Source organism: Marmota marmota, unplaced genomic scaffold, assembly GCF_001458135.2.
Source record: "Marmota marmota marmota unplaced genomic scaffold, marMar, whole genome shotgun sequence".
Classification (NCBI taxonomy): Eukaryota; Metazoa; Chordata; class Mammalia; order Rodentia; family Sciuridae; genus Marmota; species Marmota marmota.
In genome coordinates this window covers 14,327,942-14,339,315 of record NW_025999853.1, presented here as the reverse complement: position 1 = coordinate 14,339,315, position 11,374 = coordinate 14,327,942, and the positions used below count along the sequence as shown (strand labels likewise).

The 11,374-nt window shown below is 35.7% G+C and overlaps 1 protein-coding gene across 3 annotated transcripts in view; it reads left to right on the top strand.

The window, feature by feature from the left end:
* The window catches only part of Cfap54 (cilia and flagella associated protein 54), a 293,504-nt gene that overhangs the window by 85,628 nt on the left and 196,502 nt on the right, over positions 1-11,374 (top strand). For all 3 annotated transcript variants that reach the window (XR_007347741.1, XM_048803590.1, XM_048803601.1), the window contains 4 exons: positions 6,245-6,373; positions 8,039-8,153; positions 9,856-9,945; positions 10,558-10,684. Coding sequence is in view for 2 of the 3 variants with exons in the window: in XM_048803590.1 (XP_048659547.1) it covers positions 6,245-6,373; positions 8,039-8,153; positions 9,856-9,945; positions 10,558-10,684 (461 nt within the window). In the remaining variant the exon portion in view is untranslated. The remainder of the gene's footprint in view (positions 1-6,244; positions 6,374-8,038; positions 8,154-9,855; positions 9,946-10,557; positions 10,685-11,374) is intronic.

Below are 11,374 nucleotides of genomic sequence, written 5' to 3'. Positions count from 1 at the left end.
GGGGGGGTGAGATAAAAAACAAAACTTTCAAGGGAAAGCAGACATATGGTCCAAAACCAACCAACCAACCAACCAACCAACTAAACACCCCCTCCTGAAATAAAAATGTAATTGAACAAATCTGATATATGATTGAAACATTAAACAGCTGAAGATATGACAATGAAATTTCTCAAATCAAATCTGGAAGCTGAAGAAATACCTCACAATGTAGAGCAGAGGTGGTAAATAAATTTAGAGGTGGTAAATAAATTTAGAGTACAGATCTAGAAGTCATAACATGAAAATAACAGGAGTCTGGGGGTAGAAAAAGAAACAAATGGAGGTAATAGGCTTCCTGAATCCCAGGCAGAGAGATGTTGGTGAAATTACTGACTTCAAAGAGAAAAAGACAAATTTAAAAGTTTGAGACCCAAAGAACAGATTATTTGCGATGTAAAGAAATCATTCATCTTCAAACTTTTTATCAGCAACTCTAGAAGTTAAAACACCAAAAACAACATTGGTAGAGTCCTGAGGGAAGAACACTAAGGTTCAAATATTAATAACCAGGAAAGATATCATTCATTTGTCAGGGCAAAAGTAAACATTTCCAGAAGTGCAAGCATTTGAAGTCTTCTGCCCTGGTACTTATCTGAGGAAAACACTTGGGGAAATACTCTATCAAATGACAATTGAATCAGAACAGAAATCCCAAGACAGGGAAAGACAAAAAAGAGAGGAATAATGAGAGCATTGAATCTTGCAATATATGTATTATTAAAATTAAATAGACAATAATGACATGACTAGCACTTTGTAATATAAATGCTAAGTAGGGATTCTTCAAAGAGTAGAGTCATCCTTGAAGGCAAAACTTATTTGTAACCTAGACTAAAATTTGCATCCTGTTCGGGATGGGGGCATATGTGAGCAGGTGGATTTGTGGACTACAATTGTATGAACTTATTTTTACATAAACACACATATTCATAAAACTGTTATTTTCTTTGATAGAATATATATGTGTGTGTACACACACTTGCATGCACACACACACATTTAAAGATTATTGGGAACATGTTACTCTGAGCAGAACTTTAAAGCCTAGTAGGAGTTCCAAATTGACAGGGAGAAAAAAAAGAACAGGGAAGAATCAGAGAGAGGAAACAAGAACAGGAAAAAATGGGAGAGAGGAAAACTGATGATTAGGTAAAAGTAAGAAAAGGGAAAAGGAGATAGTATTTTTGGTGGAATCAATAGAAGTGTATTATTCGGTTCTCTAAGTGTGAGTGGTCTTAGAAGACAGTGATTGCCAGACGGGCTAGAAGGTCAGGCTCTAATGTTTATCACTTGAAGAAACTTGCATAAAACAAAGTGACAGATGTTGATTGATAAATGGATAGACAAAGGCACTGAGCAAATGCAAACAAAAATAAAGGAGGAAAATGGCAATTTTCATATCAGACAAAGTAAGAGTTAAGGTCCCCAAACATTTATCAGGACAAATAAAGGCATTGGATAGTGTCTTTCAAATCTGTCATGTACCTTCCCTGCTCCTGGATGGCATCTTGTCATTTGTCAGTGTGATGGCTGTCTCATTGTTAAGTACTAAAGATCAAGGCTAGCCCTAGGTTTGATTCCTAGGGCTGCAAGGAAAAAAAAGAAAGAAAAGAAAAAGAAAACAAGTCTGAATTAAAACAAAACTCAATTTTTTTATAACAGCAAATTAAAGAAGGAGAACAATAAGATTATATGAAAAATGCCACAGAGGCATTTAATAATACATAGCAACCTTTTCTAATAAAATTTCTAATAAGTTAGGAATGGAAGGAAGCTGTTGAACAATGATAAAGACATTTACCCAAATTTTATAGCAAATATCATATTAAATGGCAAATTTCTGAAGTCATTTTCTTAAAAATCAGGCATAGAAAAGAAATGCTGACTTTTAACAGTGAGATTTAGTATATTCAGAGGTTTTCTCTTATGCAATAGATGAAAATATGATATTAGGAAAGAAAGCGTAATTTATTTATAATTATGAAGGTCTCAAAAACCCAGGAGAAGCTAGCAAAAATGATTAGAATTATAAAGACAGTGTGTCAAATGATTATATGTGAAACATTTATAAACTGATAGTTTTTTTTCCCCTACTAGTAGTTAGAATGGAGAAACTTACAATACATGATATTTGAAACTTAACAAAGTGTCAAAGAACCTAAATAAAAGAACTGTGAAGTCTTATCAAAGGATATAAACTAAGATCTGAACATATGGCAGGCCATACCAAGTTCCCGAAGAGGAAGATTTACTGTCATAGAAATGTAAATCCTTCCTAAAATAACATTTAAATTTAATGCAGCTCTAATCAAAATCCCAATAGGGTTTCTCTGGAACTTATTAGAATAATTTAAAAGTTCTCAATAGATATTAAAATTTACCATAAGGCCATTTTAATAAAAAAATTGGCATTAACAGAATAGTGGGCAGATAGTTCAGTGGAAGGAATTAGAGGATCCAGGAATAGCTCCAAGTCTACAGAAGAAATTAATATATGACAAAGTTAGCAATTTGGTTCTTTGAGGAAATAATGGTTTATTATAATAGTTGATTTAATGGAATGTGTTGATGTAACTGACTATTCCTCTGAAAGTAAAAAAAGCCAGAGCTCTGCCTCAGCACAAATAAGGTCCAGATGCATTCAAGAACATTTGTATGACCTTGGAATCAGGGGACACCTTCTTCAACAAGGCTCAGAATACACAGAAAAACACAGATAACTAATTACCTATAAGTTAAAACATTTTTTATGTCCAGACACAGTAAGTGGAGATTAAAATCTGTGACAAATACAGGATTATATATATATATCTATATAGGCATATAGATATATAGAAAAATAAGTGACAGATACAGGATTATATGATTAAATATTCAAGTTGCCTTAAACGGTAGAACAGATGAAGGGCCATCTTCTGAGGTAGACAGGAGCCATTGAAGGGTTTTAAACCCAGAAATAATGTAATTAGGTGTGCATTTAGGAAAAAAGGAATTATTCTATTTGAACAATAGCTACCAATTAGAGAGCGATAAGACCTGAGTCAGGGGATAGTTTGAAAACGAGAAATGATAAACTAAACAAGTGTGGAAAAGTGGGAGGTAGAGAAAATGGAAAGGATTCAAGAGTTAACTTATGAAATAGAATTGAGAAGCTAGACACCTATCAAACATAGGGTATAGAGGAGGCAGAGGGAAAGGTCAACTGTAATATCCAGCTACCTTGCCTGGGCACTTGGACATAAATAACAATTTTTTGTTGATCCTGGATGAGAGTACTTTGTGTGGTAAAGGGAAGAAGATAGTGAGTTTTGAACAGACTGAATTTTGAGGTTTACAGGATGTCCAAAGAAGTGTCCAGTAGGCCTGGAGTACAGGAGAGGCCAAATATGTATAAAGATAAGGAGGTTATTAGCATATTCAGTACAAATAGATGATGTCACCTGGGGACAGTATGTGGAATGAGAAGGGAAGAGGGTTATTTAAGAATCTCAAGGGTTCATATAGTACAAGTGGCCAATCCTGCTTCCAAACTCTAGGTAGGGTGAAGAACTGGAGAGTTTGATTAGTCCCAAGCTGTTCTGCCATTCCTATTTCCTTCCCAGTCTTGACAATCTTCCTGCTGTGTCAGTTCTTTCATTGTCAGAAAGCACCCCAGAAAGCACCCCTCTCCTTTTCCACTGCTGCAATTACACTTGCATATCAATTAGTGTTGTACTGGGCCCAGAGCACTCCTTCCAGGGTTAGTCTTCTTTAGAATATCTTCATCTGCTTGACCTTCCCTGCCAGGCTCTCCCATAAAGGAAATGGGGGTGTGGTGGGGGTGTCTCTTTCAAATACAGGAGGGCCAGGTTGCTCTCTCCTTCTAGGACACTGGACATGGCTACTCACTGTACATTTATATAACTAACAGGAGCTCTGACATGTTTCTTGAAGAAAGCAGAAATTATTCCAAGCCAGCTTACCACTTGCCTGTTGCACTTTTTCTGCTAAAAACCAACCAACCAACAAGCCAATTCTACTTATCTGAGTACTCAAAACATTTGAATACTGGTGGAGAGGAGCAGGGAAAGGAAGCAGTCATTTTCTGACAGTGAGGAGGTAGGCACTAGTTGTGAGTTCTAGAGATTTGAGGAGAAATGAAGGGCTTAGGCACTCCCTGATGAAGACAGCAGAAGGTACCAGCTTAGTGGAAATAGGATTCCAGACCATGTTTGAGTTCATATACTGCCTCTCTCAGCCTTGGACAGATTTTAGTACAGAGGGGTGTTGGGAATGACCCTGTGCACCTTCCACTTGCCATCCAAGACCTTGCCTGCTTCTTCCCTCACTTAAGGAATCCCTGAAATTCAAGTGATATTATTAGGGAAGACCCTAAATGTGTTTTGAACATTAAAAAAGAATCAATTAATGTCAGTGGATTATTACTTGAACTGGATTAGTCCGAAGTTGATACGTTCAGTGTTGCCATTCTAGAAGCTCCTTTTGGCCTGGCCTGCAGTTCCAGAATCCTGGCTTGCTCCTGAGTCCCAGATTTCAGGTGTTTATTAGCTGTTAACAATAATAGATCTTGTCTTAGAGCTTATAAAGGGCAGTTAGTCAAACAGCTCTGCTTCTTTTCATTGCTCTGTTTAAAAAAAAATCGGTTATATTTTCACATGGCTTAATCTTTTTTCTTTAAACAGCAATGTTTTTTTTTTTTTTTCCTTCTAAAAAAGTCACCAGAATTCCAAATAAAGGGCCACTTCTGAGATTCATCCTCTTAAATGTTTCGTTTTTTAAAAGTTTTGGGGCATTAAACATCTGGTATTCTTTTGACTTCTGTCCATCACTTGGTATGCTGAATAGAATTATTCCTTTATATTACTCATCATTGGGAAAAACCCCTTATCATTTACTATTTTCTACTAGCATATAGAAATAAGGGAAAAGGTTATGCAGTTTCTTTCTAGGCTCAGGTTATAAGTATATCAGAAAGCAAAATTAAGTAGAGTGGAAGAGCAAAATTTACTAGCTCCTTTTCTAGTAACAAAACCTGCCCCCTCTCATATTTCCTTTAAATGAGATTGGACCAATGTGCCAAGCATTCAAGGTACTTACTGTAAGATATAACCCTATCTAGCTTTTTAAAATTTATTTCACCATTTTCCTTCCCACAGTCTGTTCCACAGTCTCCGTTAGTTTTTCACATTGTCCTGGTTCTGTAGAGATATTTCCACTTCTTAACAATAGGTAGGTCCCATCAGGTCTAGACAACCCCTCATTATTTTTTGACAGCTTTATATATCCCTTCCCTGCATAGGCAGTAACAGTTGTTACTTAAGTACTAACTTACTCAACTCAACAGAATACATCTACACATAGCAAGTTCATGCAAACTTATTTATACTTTTTTTAGTTACCCCACAGGCTCACGATTAATGTGTCCTCTTTCTCAGACTCATGAGCACAGCAGGATATATACAAACCAGATTACTGGCAGGGAAGCTTTTTTGGAGTTGATCCTAGAGCCCAGGCTTAATGACAAGGTAGGAAGGCATGAAGTCCTGAAATGTGGTGTCAGACATATATTTGGCTCCACATTTAGTAAGATTAAAACAAAAGGAGGTATTTGAGGTAGGTCCAGAGTAGGAGAAGGCCAGAGAATAACCACTGGAACTAGGAAATGCAAATGAGAATGAGAGGGTAGGCCTTTCCCTCTTTGATCACAGTGTAAACTTCCCCTAGTATCCTTGGAGAATCTGCCCAAACCAACTTATCTCTAGCCCAGTCCTCTACCAGATATCTTAGAAATCATTGATTGACATAAATGCCCTTAAGATACCACAAGGTCAGTCTTTGTGCCATTTCTAACAAAGAGCAATTCAAAATAAGAGGTGATGCTTATATGTTTCCAAAAATGTGTCAACATGGCTTTTTTTTTTTTTTTAAATAGTTAATGTACCAAAGGGCATGTGGCCATCTGACCCAGAGAGATGGGGAATTCATTATTGATGAGATCCTGTTATTAGGTCATTTAAAATAGTGCACATTGAATTCTAGGGAAATAGAATCTGGAGGTAAACTTCCAGTTTCCTTAACAAAAACAGGGAGGTTCTTAGACCCCCCAAACTTATAGGACTTCAAATTTATGAAAGATGATGTATCACACTGAAAACAGACCAAAAGCATCCAACAGAGATAACTAATACTTACTTTTAATTAGATTCTACGTTCATGGAAGGAATATGATCTGGCAGCAATTGTTATAAATTATGGAAAAAAGATGTTGGACATCACAACAGAGTGCAGGTCACTATTTGGTAAGAATGATCCAGAAGAAATGCCAGATGAGGTAATTGGTTTTTGGTTTCATTTTTACACATGTATTTAATGGGGTCTTTAGAGGGCTCTTTTAGTATCATTAAACATATTAGAAAATTATCTATTTTTGATTTGTCATATTCACATAGAAGAAAAGTAATATAGGTAGGAGTTTCTTTTTCTGTTTGTTGTTGTTTCTTTGTTTTTGAGTTGTGGTCAAGAAAATAAACGGAGCATCTATGTTAGTGTGCCAAATGGTCACTATTACAATACTGGCCATCAGTTAGGTGATGACTGAACTTCCTACACCCAGCTGGACATTAGACTAAAAGCCCTTTTGAATCTAAGATTACATTCTGGGTGGGTCACTGAATATAGTGAATACACATCTGAGCTTTTTAGCTTGTGTTCAAAGTAGATTTCTGAAACTCATTGCAACACCTGAATTCTCTTCTATATGAGACTGCTAATTTTTGAGACTAATTTTTAATATGTGCTTCCTAAGCAAGGTTCTTGTAAGAACTTATGCTTTATTGCCTTTATTTGAAACTATGTGTGTTAAATGTTTTTATAGATCCAGTTTTGAAATGTTACTTGATTTTTTGGGGTAGCTGAGGCACGCTAGGAATTACTTGAAGCCCCTTGTTACTTGGGTCGAGAGACTTGCCTCCAGCCCTGTTTGAGATTATCCCCATTTCTATCTCCATTATATTTTGAGATAGAAAACAAGAAAGTGTTATCTGATTACTTGATTACTTTTTAAGTCAGCATTTGTTAGCCAAAAAAGCTCCACAAAGCACCACTCCATTATTGGGAGACTTTTAAAATTCTAATGCACCACTCTTGTGGTGGTGTTGGTGGTAGTGATGGCATTGTTTGGTCTAGAGAGAGTTTTGACTAAGCTGTTGGCAATTGGAATCTTTCACCCAGTGTTTACTGAGAGTCCATTCAGCTAGCCCCTTTAAATTGTCCAGGCTTTAACTCAAGACTCTCATTTTACATTACTGTGGGGCAGGACCTTGCACCACTCTCTTGATCCAGTGGAAGGTTGTGACGTTTCCCTCTGACTAGGGTTGTTGGGACAGTTGTAAGGAGTCTGAAATCATTAGAGCCATTCAAGTTCCCTTTAAACCTAAAAAGGTTTGGAAGATGTTTGGGAATAGGAGAGAGAGAGAGAGGTCAGTTTGTAGGCTGAGACAGAGAAAACATGATGGGGAGTTGAGTATAGACAGGCCAGTTCTTAATCCACTAATTACAGATCCCATTATATTTCAGTGAAAGGCAGAGTATCAAAGGCAATTAGCTTAGTTGTAAAGAAGCTCCATCTGAGAAAAAACGAATAAAGGGATACATTCCTGAGGGTGGCCTAGGATGGGAAATACAGTAGAATGAATCAGATATAACTTTCCTATGTTCATATATGAATACACGGCCTAGGGATTTTCTTTTGAAAAGACTTTTAGAGACATATCTTCATCTGCTTTAATAAAAGAGCTTTGACTACTTTCTATGAAACTCTTGGTACAGTGTCTGGCTTTTAGTTAGAACATAATATCTATTATTATTAATTACTAATTGGTATTGTTTAATCATGTATATCTTAGTTTTGCCTACCAAATATGAAGGAATAATTTGAAGAAAGTTGTTTGAGAATGACAGTTTTTATAGCATTCTGACATTTAATCAATATTTCTAGGGTTCATCTAAGAAATCTGTAAAAACTAAGAAGCCACAACAGATATTGTTGCCTGAAAAATTAAATGAACAATTGACCTTGTTGGAGACACACCTACTCAAACTGATAAAACAATGTAAAATTCTCTTTTGTATATGTCTATGCAGCAATTTTCTTAAACTGGGAGAATATTTTGTTAAAGGGCTTAAAATGAGATTAGTGTTAGGTAAACCCAATAAGGTTTACACAGTGCCTTTACATTATGCCATTAATCCTAACATTGCCTTATTAATATGGAATTGCTAACTGCCTTTTACAGATGTGGCTAATGAATATTAAGTGATTTATTCAGAGTTCTGTAGCTGGCTTGGACTTGAGCCCATGTCTTCTGACTCCGTAACAGGTTTTCTAAACCTTGACACTATCGCCATTTTGGGCCCGTTGGTTCTTTGTAGTGGGGGACTGTCCTAGGCATTGTAGAATGTTGGTCAGTATCCTTGGCCTCTACTCATAGAAGCATAACACACCAAACCCCTGGTTGTGACAACCAACCAAGAGGCAAATGTCAAAAGCATTGGCGGTGGGGTGGGGGTAGGATGGCACAAAATTGAGAATTACTGAAAGCAAAGATGCAATTGAGAAAGGATGGGGTAGTGTGAGGGATGGTAAGTGGCTTGAACCTTGGCCTACTAGAGCAGAAAGAGAGAGAGATTAATTTTGGGTCTTTGTACTGTAGTAATTTCAAAATAGATTAATGTGTTAATGGAACAATTAGTATTTAGGCGTTTGCAGTTTGGAAATCTGCCTGGGAGACTGATTTAGTTTCCGATGTTGGTTAGTATATATATATAATATGGTATATATACTATATATAATATAGTATATATATAATATTCTAAAGGAACAAGAGAGTACCCAAATTTCTCCCATGTGTGAGGCTCCTTGTTTAGACCCAAGGTCTTCTGGGAATAGACTATATCTGTAGAACTGCACGTCCCTCCCTCACCTATCTTACTGGGTGCCTTAGTTGTACTTTGATGGTCATACTGTTTCTGAATTACCTGAATTGTTTCCCTCTCTCTTTCCATATACTCCATGCCTGTTTCAAGCTGAATTCATAAATTGAACCCAGTGGCTTATTATTTCCATAATTAGTAAACCAAGTTTTGGAAAAACTAATTATCTTGTTGCACCTAAAAAGTATAATTCCTTAAATTAGAAAATGTTTTAGAAACATGAACTAATTTTCAGATACCAACAGAAACATTTTAATGAGAAACACAATGTGAGATTACTAAGTAAACAGTTCAATAACAACACCAATGATAAAAATAAGTTTTGTATACAGTTTTCTGTGTACTAGCCACTATTTTAAGTATTTTTATTCACTTTAAAACTCAGCCTATCCCATATATAACAATCATTTAAGGAAAGTATTGTTATTAGCCACATTTTAAAGATAAGGAAACTTAAGTAAAGAGAAACTAAGTTACCTCCCAAGGTCTCACAATTCAAGAGTGTCAGGGTTAGAGTTTGAACCCAGTCTGGCTCTAGTACCTATGTGGTACTTTACTGTCATTTAAATATAATTTTATTACAATGGAATTAATATAATTGTTAGGTTTTGGTGGTGAACCTTTAACTTTTTGGAAAAAAATAATGAAATAGTTGAAATCATTGGATTCTTTTCAAAATTTAATGCTATAATTGATATTTAAGATACAATTTAGAAGGAATATTTGAGTATTTCCTATTTTTCCATCCCCTCCAAATAATTTTTTATTTTTGGTTGTTCATGTTAAACAGAACTACAACTTATTAATTTTCTTAAACCTTAGATGTTGCGGCTGAACTCTCAGGAGCAGAAGACCCTATATTTCTTTACCCTGTGGTTTTAAATTGGTCGGTGAAAGGTGCTGTGAAAGAAGGTAGGTGACCTGATGTTTGTGTGCTGCTCACTTGACTTCCCACTGAAAGTTGTTATTCTGTAGATTTTGTGTCTGTTGTTTATATAAAGACTTCATCTGTTCTAGGCAGAATTTTGGGGGTTCTTATCTGTTCATGAATAATGCAGTTTCTTGATTGCCAAGTAATAAAGAGACTTAAATGGGTACCTTATTTAAAGACTAGAAAGACTACCTTCAAGATGGCTTATTTTGGTAGTGAACAGTTATTATGAAACTTATAAAAATGAGGGCATTGAAGAAAATGCACCAGTGTTTTTTTTTAAGTTCATCAATGAAGAGAGCAACATTATTGCTTAAATTTGGAGTAAAATATAGAAAAAATTACGACAACTGGTTTTGACAATTCTCAGTATTTTTTTTTTCTGCAGTTAGTGATATATTAGAAATGACTTTAATGAAATCTTTCTCAGCACTGAGATTTTTGGAAAATAAATTAAACATAGACTGTAAAGGATAAGTTGATCTTAGAAAAAACAATAGCTCACATCACATTAATCTAGTATTAAAATGTAAACTTTCAATGCCAAGAACTAAGTGTATTGGTAACTGTGTGCGAACTTCTTGTTTTTATAGTTATGAAATTTAAGCACAGACCTAGATTCCTGGAATTTTTTACGCAAGTTATGCTTAAATGCCTGAATGATGAAAAATTTTCCCTTTTGGTGGAGATAACAATTCCTGTTCTTGACTTCTTGAAAAGGTACTTGTAATATCAGTTTTATGCATGGTAACAACTTCCAAAAACATGAGCAGCATTGTCCCTTTCAAATACATGGGGTAGATGAAAAAGGGTAGTGTATGCAGTTATCACCTGGGAGAGAGTGAAGATTTGTGTGTGTGCATTTAAATAATGACTAAATGTAAAAATATTTATACAACTTCACTAAGAAATGAGACTAGACCATGTTCAGATTTCAGGCAGGAAATAGATTGTCTTTTGCTATTTGGTTAGGATGGATAATAGCATCCGTCTATCTATCAGCTCCCTTTCACATAAGGGTTAGAGTCCAGTTTTGGTTGTTTGTCATGTGCTTCTAATGCCTCTATCATAATGAGCAGAGCCATTCTTTGGGGCTTCCATTTATGTATGTGAATGAGAAGCTCCTCAATAGATAGCTTTAGACTGTCTTTCTCATTCTCTAAGGCTGAATGATTGTCTTTGTTCCCAAACAATATGATCATGTCTCATGCCAATTATGAGAGATGTCAAATAAATCCAATGTGTCTTCTTCACAAGTGGGCTTCTCTTTCACAACTAGGAATAGATCTGTTCATCCCATTTCAATTAATATAAACATGAGTGGGGATATAGCTCAATGGTAGAGCTCTTTCCTAGCATGTGCAAGCCCTGGGTTCAATGCCCAGTACAGCCAAAAAAAAAAAAAAAAAG